The sequence below is a fragment of the Hesperophylax consimilis genome, chromosome 17, assembly GCF_061612785.1.
Source record: "Hesperophylax consimilis isolate HC1 chromosome 17, BYU_Hcon_1.0, whole genome shotgun sequence".
Taxonomy (NCBI): Eukaryota; Metazoa; Arthropoda; class Insecta; order Trichoptera; family Limnephilidae; genus Hesperophylax; species Hesperophylax consimilis.
The window spans coordinates 1432892-1456986 of NC_142852.1; the positions used below are offsets into that span (position 1 = coordinate 1432892).

Here is a 24095-nt window from a genome sequence, read left to right on the forward strand (position 1 = left end):
AGTAATGAAATATCAATACAAATTGAAAATATTTCCCAAGTAAAAATAAATGCCGCCGACGCGAATTGAACCCGCACCTTCTGATGTCCAGTCAGGTGCTCTGGACCACTGAGCTACGTCGGCTTATTTCCAAATAAGTTAATATGTACTAGTACTTAAATCAACAATTACTGCTTATTATATTTTTTCCCCTGTAAACAAACAACTTTAGTAGGTTCCCCTGTAAAGTTGGTAAACATCATAAAGCTATGCGTTTCAAAATCTTGCGTTAGAGCATTTCTTTTGTAAATAATAACAGTTACGTAAATGAAGTTTTTTATGTTAACAACAACAGATATCGATTGAAAATTTTGCAATAATTGAATAATAAAACGAAGTATTTAAAAAAATAATAAAATAAAAGTGACCTAACCAGGCAGTGAAGCGTGTATCCAGCAGAAACAAGTGATTTAAACAACGCGGTAATAAGTATTATAATAGACAAAAAAAACAACCATTAAAATAAACAAAATAAAACAGCTTGAACACCGCAATAATACAAACTAACAATGTGGTACAAAAAACGGAATAAAATGAACATAGCTTCCGTAGTTTTTTGTAGTCTGGTTTTATTGTTGGTACAACAGAGTGTAGTGGGACACGATACGAACATTACGTCAGAAATTGACAGATATCCCAAAGATGACGGGGTCGCAAAGCTCGGATTCGAGAACTCGTACGATCAATCAGAAGAAAAGGAGGATAAAACGTCTTTTAGAAACACGCAAATCGGACAGGAAGATGTCAAAAAACCAGGAGATGTTGAAATCATAGAAGAAAGAAAAGAGATACCAAAGATAGACGTTAAAACAACGCAATCAGAAGAATTAAACGATATGGTAACGTCAGAAATTAACAGAAGTGCACTTCTGAAAGAGTTAGCTAACAGTCTTGCAGGAAAAAGCGGCGGTTTCAAGTCAAGTAAGTCTACTTCGCAAGAATTGAGAGGAAAGGAGAAAAGATTGATACCTTTGGAAGACGTTGATTTGTCCAGTTCTGAGACCAGAGCGTTGAAGCAACAAGGAGTCCCGTTTTTTATAGCTGATGACGGTAAATCTATTCAACTGCCTCAGAGTGACGTCATCTACAATACGGAAACTGGAGAGATTCTGATCAGGAATAGGGTAACTGCTGATAAGATGAAGGCAGAAGCTGATATGGCCTCAGCAGAAGTCAAATCGCAAAATAATAAAAACGGGTATTTTAATATCAGACCTGATGGTATTGGATTCAAGAATTTGCAAGGTTTTGTCATTGCGGACAATGAAGGAAACTCTAATAGACCATCATTGTATCCTATAGCAGAAGACTCTAAGGAAAGTGGAAGCCACGAAGTTCATCTTAGAAGAAAGGGAATGGAATCAGAAGAGAGGAGAGCCAATGAAAGCAGAAAAAGCCTACAAAATGCTGCTCTAAAGAAAGAAGAGATTGGTACATTATTTACTGCGATAGAAGCACCAACAATGACAAACGAAGAAGTATTATTCCAGGATGATAATAAGAATGTTTCTTCTACTGATGGTAAAGCACTTAACGACTTGATTTTGGCTGATCTGCAGAAAACTGCAATTGCATTACCACCAGTGACAGAAGCAACAACACAAAAAAGTGTCGAAGAAACTAAGAAAGATATCGTATTTGATGCACCAGATGAAAATAACAGAAGTCCAAAGCAGGTGTCTTCAAATTCAAATTCCAACGAAAGGATGAGGGAGCATCAAAGCAATGACAATGCACCCTTTCCAATGGACCAGGCAAACCATTTTGCGTTCAAATCAGACGAAGAGCCAATTTACAAATTTCCCGCAACAACAGAAAGTACAGTGATCGCTAACAGATTCGGTAACCCTGAAGATCACTATTTCAACGGTCAGGGGTACATAAGGCCAGACATAGTCGTGAGCAATGTTGATGAGCATAACAACAAGCACAATTCTGGAGAGTCAAAAACACGACCAGCAGAATACGACGATAAAACATTCTTACAAGAAGACCAACAACAGAATAACTCCATTAAAAATGTGGCACAAGATGAAATCAAACAAAAATCAAACACTAACCAAGAAAAGATTGACGAAATCTTGACAAAACCGACTTCTTTTGATGTGGAAAGGACCCTAGTTACAAATGAAGAGATACTGAAACGCATTGCAGAAGAAATGATTATTGTAAATACTAATCCAGGAGTTGCGAAAGTGAGTTTCACGACTACAACTGAACAGCCAGATCCTCTGATGGTATTAAGAAGCTATCTGGAAGATATTTATCTTCGAGGACCCATTGCAATTGTGGTTGATGTGGAAGTTAAAAATCTGTTGAAGACCAGAGATGTTTGGACCAGTATGGAAGCGTATGGTGGAAATCTGAACATTACTGATGCAGTGCTATTTGGCTATGATGATAACGGTAAGAATATATTGGATTATTTAAAAAATATTGTATGTTTTTTTTTTTTACTTTTGTACATTGACTCCACAAAGGACGCTCTGAGAAAAATAATTTCTAAGTCAAATTTGGGAATGCTGTATGGATGGACAATTCGACCCACCAGGCCTCTGGCATATTGACCGCCATATTTCTAAATTAGGAGAATATCTGTGCGTATCTCAATAAAATCCAAATAAATGGATTATTTCTGAACGTATCCTAAAAATAAAAACTGTTTTAAAAAGGTGATGAAAAACGCTATTAAATTGTATTATTAAAAATAAACATATAATTTTTTAAGTATTAAAATTTTGAGATCAAACCTAAAAACGTTTTAAAAATGGCTCAAGTTACGTTTTATCGTATAAACCAGAGGTTCCAAAGTGGTCGATATGGACCACCAGGGGTCGATATCGGCTTGCTGGGGGTCTATGTCAGCGAGAAAAAATTTTGAGGGTCCACAAGATTCAAATGGGGGTACATACGAGAGGATCCCCATTTACCTCAAGTCAACATTTAGAAGTTCCGTAAATGACACAATAGACCTAACACAAATAATACAGTTTACGTAATACTAATAATAGACTGAGAAATTACTTATTTGATATATTTATGTTTATATATCGTAGAGATGTTACTAAAAAATAAATGAGTATCACGTGGGACGTTAATAGTTTTAGGAAAATTCAATATTCGGCAGGCAAAAAAAATTGTCAATCGCGTCTGCGGGGCAAAAAAGTTTGAGAACCTCTGAACAGTGAATTAAAATTACTACTGATAACGAAAAAAACAAATGTTTTATAAACATTGCTGTTACCTGAATTTTCTATCGTTTCACATGAAAAATAATTAATTTAAAAAAAATCATAAAGTTTCATAAATTTTTCTAAAATTGCGGTCGGAACCTTTGGTTTCATATATGTGTACATTTTCATTATTCTGTGGTCAACTTCTAGATTTGAGTATAAAGCGTGGTGTTTACTCTTTATAACACCGTTTAGATCATATTTCTTAACATGATAGTGAGGGAGAAACAACGATTTCCATGAGACCATATGTGTTGTTCCCAAAAGCGAACAAATTAACTCTACGGTTTAACAGCTGTTTGTTTGTAAAACCGAAAAATTAGCCCGACGGGTTAACTTCACACAGGAGGTCCTGAGTAAAATAATTTACCTCAGGGACTACGCCAATGTTGCATGTGTTAGGGTAAACGATGGTTTTACGAGATGATTTGATATCACAAAAGGTGTTAAACAAGGCTGCGTAATGTTACCACGGTTATTCAATCTATACATGGAAAATTAATTGTATGCAAGAATTGTAAGAGGTGGGATTGGGCGCGAATTTGAATAATCTGAAAGTATGTTGCCTGTTGTATGCTGACGATGCTAACAGTATGGAAGATCTACAGTCTCTCATGTCTAGGATGAACCAAGAATGAATGTATGCATGAAGAATGAGTTAATGATGAATGTAAGTAAGTCTAAAGTCATGGTGTTTGAAAGAGAGAGTACGAAAACAGTGTGCAATATAGTTGTTGCTGAGGAATACTTGGAGCAGGTGGATGAGTTTGTGTATTTAGGAAGTATGTTCTAGAGAGATGGGAAGGCTGACAGAGATATTGAAACAAGGGGAAATGCAGGGAACTCCATTCATGGAGGACTGAACGCAGTTGGCGCTAACTAAACATTGTCCAAAGAAGCCAAGCTAGCAGTCCACAATGGAGTGCTGGTACCTACCCTGATGTATGGAACTGGCAGAGACAGGATGAAGTGGACTGAATGCTGTTGAAATGAGATCCCTGAGGCGTGTGTGATCCGCAAAGAGTGCAAGGCTGATGTAAGCGTAATTAGTAAGATCGAGAAAGGGACGCTTAGATGGTTTGGGAATGTAGAGCGAATGAGCGAAGAAACGAGTGTAAGGAGAATATATTATGCAAATTAGAATGGTAGCAGAAGTCGGGGACGCCCGAGGACGACATGGCACGACCAAGTGAATCAGACACTTGAGTCGGGCAATGTCAAGAGTCACAATAATAGTGTGTGGTGTGACAGAGTTGTTTGGCGGTCCGTCCTCTCTGCCTACCCCTGCGGGGAAACGACGTGATGGTTAGTCAGTTAGTTAGACTACGCCAAATTGGGGATGCTGTGTGGATGTACTATAAAACACGCTTCAAACGGGCGAAAACATGGATCACATCCGACAAAATGGTTTTTATATTAAACCTATTGTATCGGCACGTACCCGACAAACTTTAACCAGCTATTCCTTAGCACATTTGGAGTAAAAAATGTTATGGGCACTTTGCTGTCCGGTAGCATTTTTTTTCAATTAAAAACAAAAAAATTAAAAATTTCCACACTACATCACTGTCATTGGCATTGCTTTTCGTGTTCAACAGCTTTTATAAGCAAGTATGTCGAAAAGCGTCTTCGCTCTTTCGCACACACTAAATAATAATAGTTAAAAATGAGACGAATGGTGCCGTGCCATTTCGTTGTGATTGTAAAAGTGCGCCAATATAGGTACACACGTACATTATTCAACGGAATTCGAATAAAATATTGCCAGATAGGTTTTCAAACTTTGACAAAGGATAAAACAGTGGTGACATGTGGTGAAAATATGAATAATAATTTTTTTATTAAAAAAAAACGTTACCGGACAGCAAAGTGCACATAAGATTTTTTTACTCCAAATATGCTAAGGAATAGCTGGTTAAAGTTTGTCGGGTACGTGCCGATACACCCTATATATTTGAATTAATTCTTTTAAACAGTAATCACAAACCAAAAATATAAAATTACTGTCTGGAATCAGTGTTGGGCCATTTAGCAGTATTACGTATAAAAAATTACTTACTTTCAACGCATCACATTAAATTATATACATTTTTTATGTGCGCTTTTTCGGGTGTTGAAAACAGCGACCTTTGGTCCCAGAGTCAAGGATCTTAGCGCTCAGTCAGTTATTGTTATTGGTTGTAACTTGTTGCGTAAACAAAAATCACGCAATAGTTCACGCGTATCCGAGGTCATTCACTCGGAAATAATAATAAAAAAAATGAATAAAGTTCAACGTGTTTTTTTTTTTTAATGCGTTAAGTAATGTTATTATTTGAGGAATACATAAATGTGTTATAATCACAGTTATGAAGAAAATAATGATTGAACAAGTAAATCTGCGTTTACACCAAAGTATTCCACTAAGTTTGTTGCTTTTTCTACAAAATGCAGCAACTTTTTCTGTCTTTCACTTGTGGAGAGACAAATCTTCCACTAAATTTTGGTTTCCAGCGGAGTGTTGGCAAAGATCAAAGAAAGTTGATAACTAAAAGTGGAAGATTTGTTGCTTTGCGCTAGGAACTTGTAGGAAACTAGAGGAGAACTGTTCCCCCTCCAAGCAAACTTACAAACTTCAATAACAACCAGTGAAATGGTTGATTTTGAGATTTTAAACAAATAACCGTGACTTCAATTCAATTCAAGAATTCTTAGAATAATATTAACAGTGTGTATATCAACTATACCAGTGATAAAAGAGCTTGCCTTTTAAAGGAAGCTTCATTGATGCAAAACATGTCGATTCTGTTCACCAGCAAGATTGCTCTCCCCACAGGCATGATCATTGGCAAGTTAGTTCTGAAGGCCAGGAGATAAAATAGTCTATGTTGTCGGTGACGTAGATAACCATCGGGAACATAGAAATGAATGCTCTCCATGATGACCGAGTTTTCAAACCATCCATGAATCAGTCTAAAGAAATGTGTAGCAATGCGCACATCTCTCCTGACCCGTAGATAGTTCATTCCGAGCATACCCAGAGCCACGGGTAGTAGCCATACTCCCTCATGTAGAGAAATCTCAAGAATTTCTTCTGAACTCTCTCCAACATGAGAGAATACTTTACCTGGTGTGGACTCCAAATCACCGACCCACTTTCAAGTCTACTCCTTACCAAGGAATTAAATAAAACTATAAAGCACCCGGTTATCTCTAAAATTCCTTGCAGTGCGTAGAACAAAGCCCAGAATTCTAAGTGAAGTGCTAGATGCCGTCTCAATATGAGCATGAAATATCAGCCTACTATCAAACATGATTCCAAGATCCTTCATTTTCGAGACACGTTTTAAACTTTGGGCGTCCATTGTATACCGTTAATATCAGGTATGACTCGCCCTAGTGAATGACAAAATTAAACATTTAACTCAATCCGATGTATTTTACTCCATTCAACAATTCTTTCAATGTCTTCTCGGAGATAATGCCTAATTCTTGACACTACTGCCTTTCGCGCCAATTCTTTGGCGACAAGTTTTCCATTCGTTGTTCTAAATTTGAGAAGAGCATCTTTTAGTTGACAATGTTTTGTCAACTTTGGTGTAAACGCGGCTTTAGTGACGCCCCAGCAAGACAGACTGACACGATCAAGTGAATCAAATATTTAATTTTTGTCATGTAAAGAGTTGGCATTCAGAAGAGTAACATACGAGACGATGTATGAATGCGAATGAAATAAAGGTTTGTGGAGAAGATAGTTGTGTTGCGGTCTATTCTCTCTGCCTACACCTGCAGTAATTTGTGTCGCCAATAATTATAATTCTATCTTATATAAATAATTGTTCATTTTTTTTTCAAAATCACAAATCCCCGATAGTTCTTCACCGATTGCTTTGAATTTTTGACAGAACGTTGCATTCGAATACGCGCGTGTTTTTATATACCTATATTATATAGATGTCACCTGTGATAGGTCAACCCGTCCTTAAAGATCTTGGCTAAGAGAATTAAGACCAACGACAAGTATCGAGATGATTTTGCCACGAAAACGGCAATACCTGTACTACATAGATGTTACCTGTGACAGGTAAAAACATGTTTTGTCATCCGTTGAACGTAAAAGCAACGTTTGGCGACAACAGCTCGTAATTATTAATAAAAAATAAGCTTCTAGAATCACAAAGAATTAATTGTAGCGTTATTTTTGCTAAATTTTAATGCTAACACATAATTTGGTTAACCGGTTAAAATAATAATTAGATTGCACAGTAAGCTGTATTTCTTGCTGCACGCTAAAAGTTTAGTGCTAAACAAAATGGTGACCGGATAATGCAATGACAATTATTAAAATCCGGTTTAAAATTTAATAATTGTAATCTTTTGGAGAATTGTGATTATCGCCAATTTAAATGGGTTGTTGGCTGAATGATTCTCTTGTTCTCCAATCCGCAGAATCCAAGGTGCTTGATTACTCTCAGTATGTAATAATGAGAATTCGGATATTTCCAATTTAGTTTTTTTATTTTAACAAAACTCACGTTACAATAATTTCATGAACAAACAGATCGCGTACGCTAGAGGAAATTTAGGGCTAACCCGACGGCTAGACTGTTGGAAACAGAATAAAATATTTTCCGCGCGAGGTACGGCGCGCAGGTTTACAATGATACCAGCCGCACAAGAATGTGGGTAAAAATAATGTTGTCATTATTTTCGGGAGATGTAAACTCCCTATAATTTACCCTACAATCTATTCAAATTATTAGTCATCCTGTTAACAACGGGACTGCAAGCCGCTTCCTGATTAAGTGTTGGTAAATTCGTAATAATATCAGAACACGTGTTCATCCACCTGCATCAATCTTAATAATATATCATGATGAAATGCAAAAATGTTGCGACTTTTATGAACACGTGTACGGACATCATGACAAAACATTGGAATTTTACTTAAAGTTTATCAGGATACCTATAAATTCATTCATTGATGGCCTACGAATATGAATAATTTTAAGAGATTTTTAATAAATTAGTAATATTTTTTATCAGGAAATTTTCTCAGTGTACATGATACTAAATATTTAGCTCGAGGATTAAAAAAAATATTTACGTTCAAATATTACTGCAGCGTACAGTAAAATCTGCTATCAAATTATAATTATCATTGGAGACGAACACGCGTGGGATTATGATGTCTAATTAAAGTGGGACTGACCAAGTATCTGATATTGTGTATGCAAATCCGGAACGTAGGCGACATCTGTTATTTGTATATACCAAGCAGTTGACCCATAGGCAACGAAATGTCGAACAAACAAACAACAAAAAAACAAGGACAAATATTGGCAAGATCAACGCGTTTCAATATAGAGATAACTATCAAGACATTTACACGGCCTCCGTGGTCGAGGGGTAATGCTCTCGGGTTCAAATCCTAGCGTAAGCAAGAAAATTTTATTTGAATAAATAATTTGCGTTACTCCACAATTTACTCATTAAAAATAATGTGCGAAACATTCCAGATACTCTCAGTATCGCCCTGGTGTAACAAAACGTTGCTTGAAATTGTTTTGGGTGTGTGACCAGATCTGAGTTGCCAGGTACTTTCTTTTCCCCATCTCCTTCCCCTTATACATGCATACATATTTTTATATCGTCTGCAAAAAGTAACACATTAATACCTGTATAAAATATATTAACAATAATATAATAATAATAATATAATATCGCTTTTAAACTGTAAAAATAAAATTGGGCCTAAATGAGACCCTTGTGGTACCCTTCTAGAAACTATAAATTGGTTGTAAAGGAAAAATCAATTATTATTATTGCGCCAGTAAATGATATAATGACGTATTTATAATTTAACGACATTATCCTCTATTCAAAGGTAGCCGATACATACTAATTAAAATGTAGCATTAATTTAATAATTACAATAATCCTGTTTATTTGCTACAAGTTGTGGTATACTTTATAAAAACTTGTTTACTCTGAACTTGGCGTGTCTTGTTATTATAAATACTTGCGAGAAACAGTAATAATTAATCGCTATTTTTATAGCGTCATTTTGAAGAGAACGGATGGTACGCCACACGATAGGATATTTTCACCGTTTAAAAAATCAACCCGTTAAAAGTATTTTTATTATATTATACATATTATATATTATATATGTCAGATACTTAGGGGATATGAGAGAAAATTATAAACATACTTTTTGGACGCGAGGCCTAATGTTCACCAATGTTGATTTCACTGCTGATTCAAACCTAGTACAACAAGTCTTTTACAATCATTGTCAAAAATACAAAGACGCGTTATGTTCATACTAATCGAACAAAGCATATCGCACGTTCCGTTTCTAGATGCAAAGCGAATAACGAAACGCATAAGAAAATGATATTAGTCAATAACGATGCGTGAATAGATGAAATATCTAATATCTACGTATATGCCTAGCATGGAACGGGACGCATTAGAAAGAGAGAGCCATTCAAATAATATGTGTGTACGGGTGAAATAGCTATATTATTATGAATGCCCAATGTTTCTGTATGTGGCGGTCCACTGAAGGGTGCGTGTAGCCAAAATCCATGTGAATAATTGTATTTATTTAAATAATACGTCATTTTTGAGTACATACGAATGGAAAGAATGTGTGTTTTTTTTAAGAATTTTTTGTACATCTCTCAAACCACAGAAAGGTTTTTTTTTCACAAAAAAGAGCATAGATCGACGAGTTTATGGCAGCTGGTGACAGCTTGTCTGACCAACGAACTTATGTGAGATACTGAACGCAGTAAATCTCAAGTATGTGCATTGGACCTAGTTCAGCGAAACCACACGCGTTGTTTCAGTAACCTTTCAGAACTCCTTCGTACCTTCACTGGGTCAAGTGCCCTGAAAGAATCCAGAACAAACTGTGCTGGATGGTGTTTAAATCCATCAATGAAATGGCCCCACCCTACATCTCTGAACTATGCGTCCCGGAAAACACTGGTCTGAGGCAGTCAACTCTTAGATCACCAACATCATCAGCTGTAGGCAGACTGATGGAACCTAAGCGCAAGCCAAATACTAAGTTTGGTGAAGGCTTGGAATAAACTCACTCCGGAACTAAGATCCATAACAAGTCCAACAGAATTCAGGTCTAAACTAAAAACTTACCTTTTTAAGCTGTCATACCCTTAAATTAAATATACCATTCCTGAGAGAAAGTCCAGTTATATTCAATTTTCCAATTATGTCCTAAATCCTGTATCTAAATTTCGCTAATAAACAATTAGTTAATGTTAATTAAGTGTTAATCTCAAGTGACCTACCAGGTAAGTATTGTGCTGTATATTGTCTCCATAAATAGTTAAGTAATAACATAGATCACTGTAGAAATGTATTATAAGTTTGTACAGCGCCCTTGAGGTGATTTTGCACAAAAACGGCGATATACAAGTCATCCAATTATTATTATTTTATTTATTATCTCAGTGCGCACGGTCCTATGCATCGAGGGGTAGGATTAAGTTGACAGAATGCATTGTCATCAACGACGAGTCTATCTGCCGATTTTCAGCTATCGAGATGATTCCGACATTATTTTAGGGTATTGTATCTGTTTTAAAGAACATATATAGTACAGGGTTTTCCAATAAGAGGTGTTATTTTTATATTCAACCGTAAAAGATCAATGGTTTCGTTGCTTGTGTGGCACGTAGCGCTGTCTTTTTGAAAGTAAACGTTGTCCAGATCAATACCATCCAATTCCGGCCATAAAAAATCATTAATCATCTCTCGATAGCGCAATCCATTCACCGTAACTGTTGCTCCAGCCTCATTTTCAAAAAAGTTAGGTCCAATGACTCCGCCGGACCATAAACCGCACCAACAGTCACACGTTAAGGATAGAGAGGCTTTTCAACAATAACTCTTGGGTTTTCCGAGCCCCAGATGCGACAATTTTGCTTGTTGACGAAGCCACCGAGGTGGAAATGGGCCTCATCACTCAAGATGATTTGCATTTAATTCACTCAAGTGAATTTTAATAATTTCAATGCGTTGTTGAAGCGTGTATCGTTCCATTTGTATTAATAGCGTAGTTTCTACTTGTGAAATGTCATAAAATGACAGCTTCAAAAGTAACATCTACCGAAATAGCGGGCTATTCAAAATTACACCTCTTATTGGAAAACCCTGTATTATATCAACGTAAATCAATATGTAAAAATGTTGAGTAATTACAGGATGATAAATCGGTTATTTTAATATGAATATTCCATCAAACAAATGTGTTTTTTACAATATAACTGTTCAAGAGTTGTTTTGGCAATGGTTTGACGTCACAGCAAATAACGTACGGGCGAGGATGTTTGAAAAATGGATCACTCCGAGGTGGCATTTACCGTTTACATTTTAATTATTTATTTATTTATTGATTAGGAACATTTACAGACTATTAACATGAAAAAAATCATTAGATAAGCGCTGCAAAAAACGTATTTGTCAACAGTCGACTTAAAAATGTTCACATCATGCACAGTTTAAGTGTCATTATACACTATGTATTAAGGCGATGCACTACGTCGTGTAATATTTTAAATTGAGCCGCTATCAATAACACCCCTTACGTAGATAGCGATAAGGCTTAAATTCCCGCTTAACACCATCCACCTGTTTTGATTTATGCAAGAAAAAAACATGGCCAAAAAGTGCCTTTTATTTTATTTTGTGGATGTTCAGGCATAAATATTTAAATTTTTTTCGATCATTTTATAAAAAACTTAATTTGCCACATTATACAATAAAACCATAACCGAAAATAGGTTCGTGAGTAGGAGATTTTGAACTTTAAAGCAATTTTCATAGGCCTTTACATTATTTTTTTCTGGGCTTATAAAAAGACTTATCTAAAAAAATACTCGATTATTTTAAAGGCCAAGATGTATTCTACTCGCAGTATTTAATTAAAGCATCTGAAACATTTCTAGACCACCAAATTTTCAAACCAAAAACACATGATTTTCTGGAAGGTTTATGTATATAATGCATGTATTATATACATAAACCTTCCAGAAGAAATTCTCTAAATTATAGTGAAAACCATTTCTAAATCTGTTGCGTAGTTTAGAAGAACTAAGCGCACAAACAGACAGACGCAGATAGCGACTTTATTTCATACTATTTACAGTTAGACAAAATGCAGTGGAAATGAAAAGAGGAACGTGGCTATTCAAACCTGGTCTCCAAACATGGCTAAAGCCAATATTTCAATAGAACCAGAGATATCCAACTATGAGAAACTCCTTATCCAGTAATAATTATAATAATCTCCTTGAAAATTTAAAAAAAATCAATACTAAGAAATAAGTTATTTTGCATGCCGAATTTAAATTTCACGCTAAATTATTCCAACTCATTTTAACAATTTTTGTAAGCTTTTTCGTTTCGTTTCACATTACAAGATTTCGTTTGACAGCACGACACAGTTAACATAGCAATCGATGACATGACTAATATAGATTATACATTAAAATCGGTAATTTTTTTTTTACTTTCGCGGGTTCTGTTTATCTTTTATCTAATAACATTTCTCCTTTTCAAACCATTTTAAGTAATTTTAAGAGTATTTTTGGGAGATAAATCTCCCGGCCTGTAGGGTGAAATATATGTCAAAAACTTTCAGTTTGCATGCAAACGTTTACCGTAGATGACTGTGGTCGAGGGGTAAGGTTTTCGACTAGCAATCCGGAGGTAGCGGGTTCAAATCCCGGAAATAAATACTCATTAAAAATAATATACAGTACATTGGCAACATGTTACAGAGTGGAATATAATATATTCTCAGTATCGCCCTGCTACAAGACCACCGTTCAGAATTGATACGTTGCTTGAAATGGCTTTAGCCGTGTTTGGTGACCAGATCTGAATATCCAGGTTCTCACCCACCTTCCTCTTGAATAATTGGATGATTTTCATAGCGCCGTTTTTGTGCAAAATCAACTCAAGTTCTAGTTCCCCTCCTCACTGCCTCTAACTTCACAACACACCCCAATTGGGGATGCCATAGTCTCACTGGCCCCAGAAGGTAAGGAGCGGTTGGGACTCTTGTGCGATATTCACTTTAAAAATAAAAACAAACAAACTCATGTAGAGTGTTTTCGAGAGATATATATCTTAACCTGGCACGAAAACAAGGGTGACCGGATCAAAATGACAATTCAACACACCTACAAAAAGTCATATATAAAGTCATGAAAAATGATGAAACAAAAATTAGGTTAAGTAGGTTACATAGATAACTATTTAACCTAGTTTTTGTTTCACCACTTTTAATGACTCTATATCACTTTTTAAATGTGGGTTTAATTATCATTTTGATGAAATATCATGGACCGAAAAAAATATGCTATAATATATAATTTAGATTTACGGTGAGATTGTGATTTAAATAGTGTTTGAAAGAAAGAATTTTTTTATTTCTTGCTCTCTTGCGTAAAATTTATTAGAAGAATAAAAACATTAAAAAATGTTTTTAAGGGTTGCAATTTTTTTAATATAAAACGAATAAAAAGTGAAGTGGGAACATGTTTTTTAGTTTCGTTTATATTAGTAATAATTACAGTTAAGAGGAAGCTACAAGCCAAAAATGTGTATATTCTTGGTATACCTTATATTGTAGGTAGCATTCAAATCGTGTCTAGAAACGTTCGATTTCAAGCACAAAACTGGTTTTTATTTATTTTGTAAATAATTTTATAAGAAAGCAAAAAAGTTAATCAAGTGAAAATATCACAGATAATCTTAGCTATAATACTGTATTTTTTAAAAGTTGTTTCCTTTACGCGTTCATACATTAATTTTCTATTGAAAAAATATTTTTTTAGTAGTTTGAATTTATATTTTTTATTGAGTAATTTATTTATTTATTTGTATTCTACTCAAGCGAAACGATAGGAAAACCTTCAATTTATCTAAAGCATATTTTTTTGGTATTCATAATGTACACCAATTCGTTATAAAGATTAATCAAAATAGTGATTTGGCATTAAGCTTCGCCTTAACCCTTTACCCCTTGGAAGGACATTACTAGCCGCAAACATCATATTCCATTATTGCCTCGGAAGGACAGATCTGATCGGAGCGCCAATACAATATAAAAATATTTTTATCTTTTTTACTATAATGCGTAGATATGTGATTTATTCGTCATTGGAAAGATAAATAATTATTTTTTTCAGTTTGTATCAAATATTTATACCGAATCACATAGATAAAATAAATAAAAAATGTCAAAGTGCATGATTATGAAACGGCAGGATTTTTTCATTGACAGTTAATTTTATTTTTTTACTGTATAAACGGCATAACAAAGTGACAGTTTTCTTACTAATTAACCACACAAAAGGAATGTGTTCCATAAATAATGAATTATTACAAAATTATGGACGTTTTTGTTAGCCTAATTTCACTGTATGTTCTCGTATAATGTCTGTGAATGTTTTTGTTGTATATAAATGACTTTGAAAAGTATTTTGGTTATTATTTTTTTTTTTTGGTAAACTAATGTTTAAGACAAGTTTTTTTATGCATAGCACAAAGGGTAACAATTATTTATTGAGCAATAATTATTAGCCTGAAACACACAACGGGACTATGAATTGTTGAATGAAACACTAGTATATATTGAATTATTTCGCGGATAAGAGATAAGCCGCCATAGCTCAGTGGTCAGAGCTGTCGACCGGAAATCGAAAGGACACGGGGGTCCCGTTGGCGTCATGTATCTTTTATCAGGAGATTTTTCAATGTGGATGAGTGTTTCAGGCTAATAATTATTGCTTGATAAATAAGTATTTTGGTAATAGGTTTTTTATTATTGTATGTATAAATATCATCGTGTTCTTTAAAGGAGGGATAAAACACAGAAGCCGCTTTAAAACGTGTTTATCTTCTTCAGCATCTGAATTACAATATAATAAAGCTATTATCATTATTAATAATTTATATTCTTATTAATATGCATAAAAATATCACTTCATTTACAACGGCGGTATGCAAATATATATCACTGTTATTTACAAACAGGACCAGTTATTCTATATATATATATATTGACTTACGTCATGTAAGAAAGCACGGGCTAAAATTATGCCAATCCATCTATTTATCTATATAAATAAAAATGTAAATGTTCGTTTGTTCAAAATCATCGTTTGGTCATCTGTGATGGTCAATCCGACCTTAATGATCTTGGCTAAGAGAATCAAGACCAACGACAAGTATCGAGATGATTTTGCCACGAAAACAGCACTACGAAATAATTAAATTACAAGGATTTAAGAATCGTATAGCTTAGACACTAAATAACTATTTACTATAGAATCGTAAGACTTAAGCACTTACAGACTTGGGAAAATCGTAAGACCTAAGCGCTTAAGACTTAAGTGCTTAATAAATTAAGCTCTCGAGACATTAATTACTTAAGCATTAAGCAAGACATTATCGCTTACGACATTACGCACGTAAGTCTTAATAAATTTAGCACATTTTAAGACATTAAACACTCAATAATTAAACACTTAATACATTAAACATTTGATACAGTACATACTCAAGACATTAAGCACTTAAGACATTAATCGCTTAATACATTTGATACATTACATACTTAAGACATTAAGCACTTAAGACATTAATCGCTTAATACATTAAACATTTGATACAGTACATACTTAAGACATTAATCGCTTAATACATTAAACATTTGATACAGTACAAACTCAAGACATTAAGCACTTAAGACATTACAAACTTAATACATTGCATACTTAAGACATCAATCGCTTAAAACATTAAATACTTTAGACTTTAATCACTTAATACATTACATGACTTTAAGCTGTCGTACCCTTAAATTAAATATACCATTCATAAGAAAAAGTCCAGTTATATTCAATTTTCCAATTAAGTCCTAAATTTCGCTAATAAACAATTATGTTAATTAAGTGTTAATCTCAAGTGACCTACCAGGTAAGTATGGTACTGTATATTATCTCCATAAATAGTTAAGTAATAACATAGATCACTGTAGAAATGTATTATAAGTTTGTACAGCGCCCTTGAGGTGATTTTGCGCAAAAACGGCGCTATACAAGTCATCCAATTATTATTATTATTAAGACATAAAGCATTTATTACATTACACGCTTAAGACATAGAGCACTGAAGACATTAAGCACTTAATGCGTTAAGCACATTAGACATTATGCACTTAAGATACTAAGCACTTAAGAGAAAATAGTACATCTTAAGTCGAAATGCAAACATAACTATACAGAAATAATGCAACACTATAACTATTTGCAGCTAGAAATTATAAGGTACTAGCTGTAACCCTAGGCGCATTGCTGTGGCTCAGTCTGTTTGTGCAGACAGAGAAACAATAGCGCGTATTGCTTTTACTTCCAACATGAAAAACACGCGCGTATTGGAATGCAATATTGTGTCAAAATTTCAAAGCAATCGGTGAAGAAATTTCGGAGATTTATGATTTTGAACAAACGAACATAGAACCTTATTATAAAGACTATAAAATTAATGAACATATTGTATGTAGTTGTGAATCCCCATTCTGAAGAAGGCTCTATACAAACGGGCCGGACCTACTTCAAATGGACTACTAACAAATACTATCACAAACAATCATGACGCCATTTTCTACAACGATTAAAAAACAGTCACCTATTTTTACTGCAGGTAAATCTCGACAGTAAATTCTCGATTAATTAGGAACTGTAAAATCAATGTAAATAAGACCAGCATTTACAGCAAGAGTTTTCTATTTTGTTAGCATTATTAAATACATATTTACGGCGTAATCTCTAATAGCACATAGTCGCTATCCGCGTCTGCCTGTTTGTGCGCTTAGTTCTTCTAAACTACGCAACGGATTTTGATAAGGTTATCACTATCATTTAGAGAATTTCTTCCGGATTTTATATATATATATATATATAACATGCATATAATATTTATAGAAAGTGCAGAAAAGTTGATGTTTTGTAATCAAGTCGTAAAAAATATTTTCAGGCGCTTACATTGCAAACGCTGGCTAAACCTTATGAGATCAAACCATTAAAATGCTCCGAGCTAGTTTTTGGCATTTTATCTCGGCCCATTTAAGCGTTTGATCAAATGTTAGCAAGCATCCTAATCTTAGATATAAAAATGTGTTGATTGAAATTACGTTCTTGCGATCTGAAAATAGTATCGTTGACCTGAAATTTTCAGGGTAAGTGTACAAATTTCAGCTACGCCACAGCTTACCTTTCTGCTGATGGATTTGAAGCCCGCGAATCCTAAACATATTTTGATTGGCCTCCGTGGTTTAGGGGTAAGACTCTCGACTAGCAATCAGGAGGTAGCGGGTTCTAATCCCGGCAATAAATAATATACACATAGTAATATTTGCGAAATGTTTCAGAGTGGAGTATCGCCCTGTCATAAGCCCACCATTCAGAATTGAAACTTTGCTTGAAATGGCTTTAGCCGTGTTTAATGACCAGATCTGAATAGCAAGGTACTTTTCCACCTTCCTCTTCCCCTCCTCCTTCCCCTCCTCGCTACCTTCAGCCTAACAAAATACCCCAATTGATGAGACTATAGTCTTACTAGCTCCAGATGTCTGGGAATAGTTGGGACTATTGTACGGTAATCACATTAAAAAAATACAATTTGGAGTAAAAATGTAGTAAATTAATATTTTTCCAATACACGTCGCTTGCACTGGGTACAACCAAGTGCATCACGTATTACGCACTCCGCCTCGTTCTAGTAGCACCGTACAGACGAGACAGAGCGCGTATCACATGATCAATGGCGACATTTGAGAAAAAAAAATTAACGAAACAAATATATACATACATATCATTGAAGAAAAAAAATGTTACAATATTAATATTTTGATGATTTGTTTAGCGGCGTTTAGGTGCAAAATCACCTCAAGGGCGCTGTATAAATATATAATACATTTCTACAGTGATCTATGTTATTACTAACTATTTATGGAGATAATATACAGTACAATACTTACCTGGTAGGTCACTTGAGATTAAAACTTAATTAAAATAAACTAATTGTTTATTAGCGAAATTTAGATACATGATTGGATATAACTTGACTTTCTCTCAGGAATGGTAAATTTAATTTAAACAATCTCAGAAATTTCTCAAGGTTAAAAAGTCTTTCGGGAATGCGCTGATACACCCTGTATATTGTCAATTATCATCTATTTGAAGCGTTTTAAAGAAAATATTATAATTGTAGGTTTGTTAACGATTTTCCCGGTTAACTCAAATCCCGGTTACGCCGATGCCACCTAACCGATATCTTGGTGTAAACAAAATATTAAAAATAAAGTTTGTTTTGAACGTAAAAAACAAAGCAGTTAAAATTACAATGCGTAAAAACCCAATACAACAATTCCCACTAGGAGCAAGAGAGCCGTGGAGGTCGCTACTCGCTCCCTTGAAACTACAAGGTTCCATCTGCTATTTTGTCCAAATTTTAATTTTTTTATGAAAATTGTTACGTTTTCTCTTTAAAACCCTTTAGAAAATATATACAACTTCTGTGGCGAAGCTTAATGCCAAATCACTATTTTGATTAATCTTTATAACGAATTGGTGTACATTAAGAATACCAAAAAATGTGCTTTAGATAAATCGAAGGTTTTCCCATCGTTTTGCTTGAGTAGAATACAAATAAAATAATAAATTACTGATTAAAAAATATAAATGTAAACTACTAAAAAAATATATATGTACAGTCAGATAATTATTCAGAACCTGGAGGTAATTTGAAATTAACAAAGTTTATTGTTTATTAGACAGATTGAGATACAGTTACTAAGACACCAAACGTAGCAAACAACTTGGGGTGACCTATGGCAGAGATGTTAGTTATCCAATGAATGGTTTCTGGGGCGACGGTACCCATAGCCGCCTCCCAAATTTAGAAATAAAAATACCTTCATTATCGTAATTTTTTTCAGAATAAAAAAAAAACAGTGAAAATACCATATTTAGAGGAAGCTACAAGCCTAAAATGTGTATATTCTTGGTATACCTTATATTGTAGGTAATAGGCATTAAAATCGCAAGACAAACGGAGTCTAGAAACGTTCGATTTCAAGCACAAAACTGGTTTTTATTTATTTTGTAAATAATTTTATAAGAAAGCAAAAAAGTTAATCAATTGAAACTGTCACAGATAATCTTAGCTATAATACTGAATTTTTAAAAGTTGTTTCCTTTACGCGTTCATACATTTATATTGAAAAAAACATTTTTTTTAGTAGTTTACATTCATATATTTTATTGAGTAATTTATTTATTTATTTGTATTCTACTCAAGCGAAACGATATAAAAACCTTCATTTTATCTAAAGCATATTTTTTGTTATTCATAATGTACACCAATTCGTTATAAAGATTAATCAAAATAGTGATTTGGCACTAAGCTTCGCCTTAAAGCTTGTCGGGTATGTGCCGATACACCCTGTATAATACTCGTTTCTTTTGTCTCATTTCCCAGGAAGGAAGAAGCGCATGCCAAGGAATAGTTAGTAATGTGCAATGTGCATGTCTATCCTCTTTTCCTACCAACAAGTTATGATTGGATCGGTGAAATTAAAATGAAACCTTCGTGCAAATCATTGACCAATAGTGGCCGATGGTGCTGCCATATTAGCCAAATGACTTATGACCCAATGGCCAGCCGTCATTTTTAAACACCTGAAAATTACAACTGCTAAGGTCACCATATATAATATGTTTCAATCGTCAATTACAGTAATTACTAATTATGGGAATATCGTTATGCGGTCAAGTAAAAATATTAAATGATGTAAGCGAATTAGAAGACACGTTGTCATAGTACGAAAACAGTGTGCAAAATAGTTGTTGCTGAGGAATACTTGTCACAGGTGGATGAGTTTGTGTATTTAGGAAGTATGTTCTAGAGAGATGGGAAGGCTGACAGAGATATTGAAACAAGGGGAAATGCAGGGAACTCCATTCATGGAGGACTGAACGCAGTTGGCGCTAACTAAACATTGTCCAAACAAGCCAAGCTAGCAGTCCACAATGGAGTGCTGGTACCTACCCTGATGTACGGAACTGGCAGAGAAAGGATTAAAGTAGACTGAATGCTGTTGAAATGAGATCCCTGAGGCGTATGTGTGGAAAAACCATGTATGAGCTTGTGAGAAATGTGGATATCTGATGTAAGCGTAATTAGTAAGATCAAGAAAGGGACGCTTAGATGGTTTGGGCATGTAGAGCGAATGAGCGAAGATAGGAGTGTAAGGAGGATATATGATGCAAATGCGAATGGTAGCAGAAATAGGGGACGCCCGAGGAAGACATGGCACGATCAAGTGAATCAGATACTCGAGTCGGGCCATGTCAAGAGTCAGAACAATAGAAGAGTATGTATGAGACGACGTATGAATGTGAATGAGGCAAGAAGTGTGTGGTGTGACCGAGTTGTTTGGCGGTCCGTCCTCTCTGCCTACCCCTGCGGGGAAACGGCGTGATGGTAATAAATCTAATAATAGAAATCGTTGTCTCTTTTATTTACATGGTAAGAAATATGGTGTAAATGTTGTTAGAAAGAGAAAATAACATGCTTTATATTCAAATTTTGACCACAAAATAATTAAAATGAACACATCCATGAAACCAAAAATGTATTAAACTTTGTGAATATTTTATTCATAATTTTTATCTATATAAATAAAAATGTTACTGTTCGTTTGTTAAAAATCTGACAAAACGTTGCATTCGAATACGCGTGTGTTTTTATATACCTATATTATATATATTACATATGTGACAGGTAAAAACGTGATTTTTTGAAGAAAAAAAACAGCGTGATCTGTTGGACGTAAAAGCAACACGCGCTATTGTTTCTCTATCTGCACAGACAGACGGAGCTACAGCAACGAGTGGCGGGATACAGCTAGTGTGAAATGAACAAAAGAGTGAGGTGACAGTAATCTTTCAAATACATTTGTCCAATACTTTTAGTTCAGTGTTTAGACAAAAACAATTAAAAGTTTGCCTTCAAAATTTTAATACAATAAAAATTATATATTTGTTTCTAATTAAGTTTTTTAAATTAAGTGGGAAAATATATTATAAACATACTTTTTGGATGCATGTTCTACTGTTCACCAATGTTGATTTCGCTGCTGATTCAAACCTAGTACAACAAGAAATTTACAATTATTGACGTAAATGCCACGACGCGTTATGTTCATACTAATCTAACAAAAATATAGCACGTTACAGTTTCCAGATGCAAAGCGAATAACGAAACGCATAGTAAAATATTAGCCAATAACGATGCGTGAATAGATGAAATATCTAATATATGCGTAGCATGGAACGGAACGCATTAGAAAGAGAGAGCCATTCAAATAATATGAGTGTACGGGTGAAACAGCTATATTAATATGAATGCCCAACGTTTCTGTTCGCGGCGGTCCATTGTAGCCAAAATCAATGTGAATAATTGTATTTATTTAAATAATAAGTGTTTTTTGAGTACATACTAATGTAACATATCTCAAACCACAGGAAGGTCCGTTTGATAGATTCCCCAATCTTAACAAACGGACTGCAATCTTTAGAGCACAGGCGTCAGGTAGGTATGCTGTCCTTGTTCTATCGGTATTACAATGGAAGATGCTCTGAGGAACTAGCGTCATTGATCCCTTCGGCACCGGTGCGTAGTCGGGATACACGCCAAACGCGCGCCCAACATTTGTACACAGTTGACACTTGTCACATGAGAACGGGTCGCTTCTACGATTCGTTCTTAAGTTCAACAGCTCGGCTGTGGAACGAACTGCCGGCCTCTGTGTTTCCTCCCTCCTACAACATGGGACTCTTCAAGACCCATGTTCACTCCTTCCTCTCCACAAAAAGACCCTCCACACAGCATCCCCAAAGATGACATAGGCCCTGAGGGAAATTATTTTCTTCAGGGCCTCCTGTGTGGAGTTAATATTAAAAATAAAAAAATGCGTAGCATGGAACGGAACGCATTAGAAAGGGATGGCCATTCAAAAAATATGTGTGTACAGGTGAAACAGCTATATTATTATGAATGCCCAACGTTTCTGTTCGCGGCGGTCCACTGTTGCCAAAATCAATGTGAATAATTGTATTTATTTAAATAATAAGTGTTTTTTGAGTACATACGAATGGAACATCTCTCAAAACAACAGGAAGGTATTTTTTTTCACAAAAAAGGCGACAGCTTGACTGACCAACGAACTTATGTGAGATATTAAACGCAGTAAATCTCAAGTGTGTCCAATGGACCAAGTTCCGTGAATCAACGAGCGTTGTCTCAGTGACCTATCTTCTCTTTAAATGCATCTATGTTTATAGTGGACACTAATACGAAGTTTGGCAAAAACGAGTTAGATATTTCGTCACTTTGTCAGTCACAGTTCGTTTTGCAAGAGACTGCTATATCCCATATTTGACATTTGACGGGCAGCTATACTCGTATTAATTTCACGCATTTTGCAATAAGACTAATGCGTCAATTTACGAAATATTATTCCATCCATTGAATGTCTGTTAGGCGGACAATGTGTGTGAATACCGCCGCCCTGTGGACAATTTATTGTGTAACCTACACATCTAAGTGGCAAGCTACAGCAGGGGTGTCCGTGTTTGTCCAGGTCTTGACAGCGGATTCGTCAGTACACCAGCTGTATAGCTGGTCGAATCGGGAGTGGTCAGTTGAGGCAGACCCTTTGATCTCTTCAGCCAGACTCTTTCTACCATCGCTTTGATGGATTAATACCTCGCACCTGGATATATTGATCCCCCGTAAATTCCACTAATTCCTTTCCTTCAAAAGACTTGATCCATCAAACCGATTGCACGTTCTGTAGAGATTTGTTTTCAGGTATATCTTCAGGGATTTTTTTTACATTAACTCCTCATTCCCTGTCATTTTTGGGGATGCTTTTTGACGAGAAGTGTAAGATGAAGGAAACCAAGAGGTCGGCAAATCGACGTAGGAGAACTACGTCGTAAAATGACACGTTCTCATAATATGACAAATGTAAACCATTGACAAATATTGGGCGCACGTTTGGAATATTTTCCAACTATGCACTGGTGTCGAAGGGATCAGTGATGCTAGTTCCTACGAGCATATTCCATTGAAATACCGGTAGAACAATGACAGCTTTTCCATCTGACGCCTGTGATCTATCAAACGTGGGAATCTATCAAACGGGCTGCACGTTTTTGCAAAGAGTCAAGGGTATTTTTCAAGTATTTGTGCAGCCAAATTCAAAAGTGGTAAGAATAGCAAAAATATTGGAAATTGCACACTCAAAACTAGTGATAACCTTACACAGTTTGTTAGCATACCAAAAACGCACGAGGTCATTCTCGCGGTTTCATTAAAAATTTTACCCTTATATTTATACTAACTGACGTGTACCCGGCGTTACTAGGGGTTATCCTTAAGAGATAGACATATACCATCGCTTACTTTTCTGTAGGCCTTTTTAATATATACAATTCCGTAGTACATTATTTTGATGTATCTCATAAGGTGTAGCCAGCGTTAGTAATGTAAGCGACCGAAAATATTTTTTACGACTTGATTACAAAACATCAACTTTTCTCTACTTATTATAAATACAATATGCATGTTTTATATATACAAACCTTCCGAAAGAAATTCTCTAAATGATAGTGAAAACCTTATTAAAATCCGTTGCGTATTTTAGAAGAACTAAGCGCACAAACAGAC

At 35.0% G+C, this 24095-nt stretch overlaps 2 protein-coding genes across 2 annotated transcripts in view; one reads left to right on the forward strand and one right to left on the reverse strand.

Moving 5' to 3' along the window:
* The window catches only part of LOC149415737 (uncharacterized), a 176178-nt gene that overhangs the window by 68712 nt on the left and 83371 nt on the right, over window positions 1–24095 (reverse strand). The gene's annotated exons all lie outside the window — the stretch shown is intronic.
* Window positions 1–24095, forward strand: part of LOC149415738 (uncharacterized) — an 87032-nt gene that overhangs the window by 5098 nt on the left and 57839 nt on the right. Inside the window, exon 2 of the mRNA XM_089642194.1 lies at window positions 335–2445. Coding sequence (XP_089498320.1) covers window positions 549–2445 — 1897 coding nt within the window. The 5' untranslated portion in view covers window positions 335–548. The remainder of the gene's footprint in view (window positions 1–334; window positions 2446–24095) is intronic.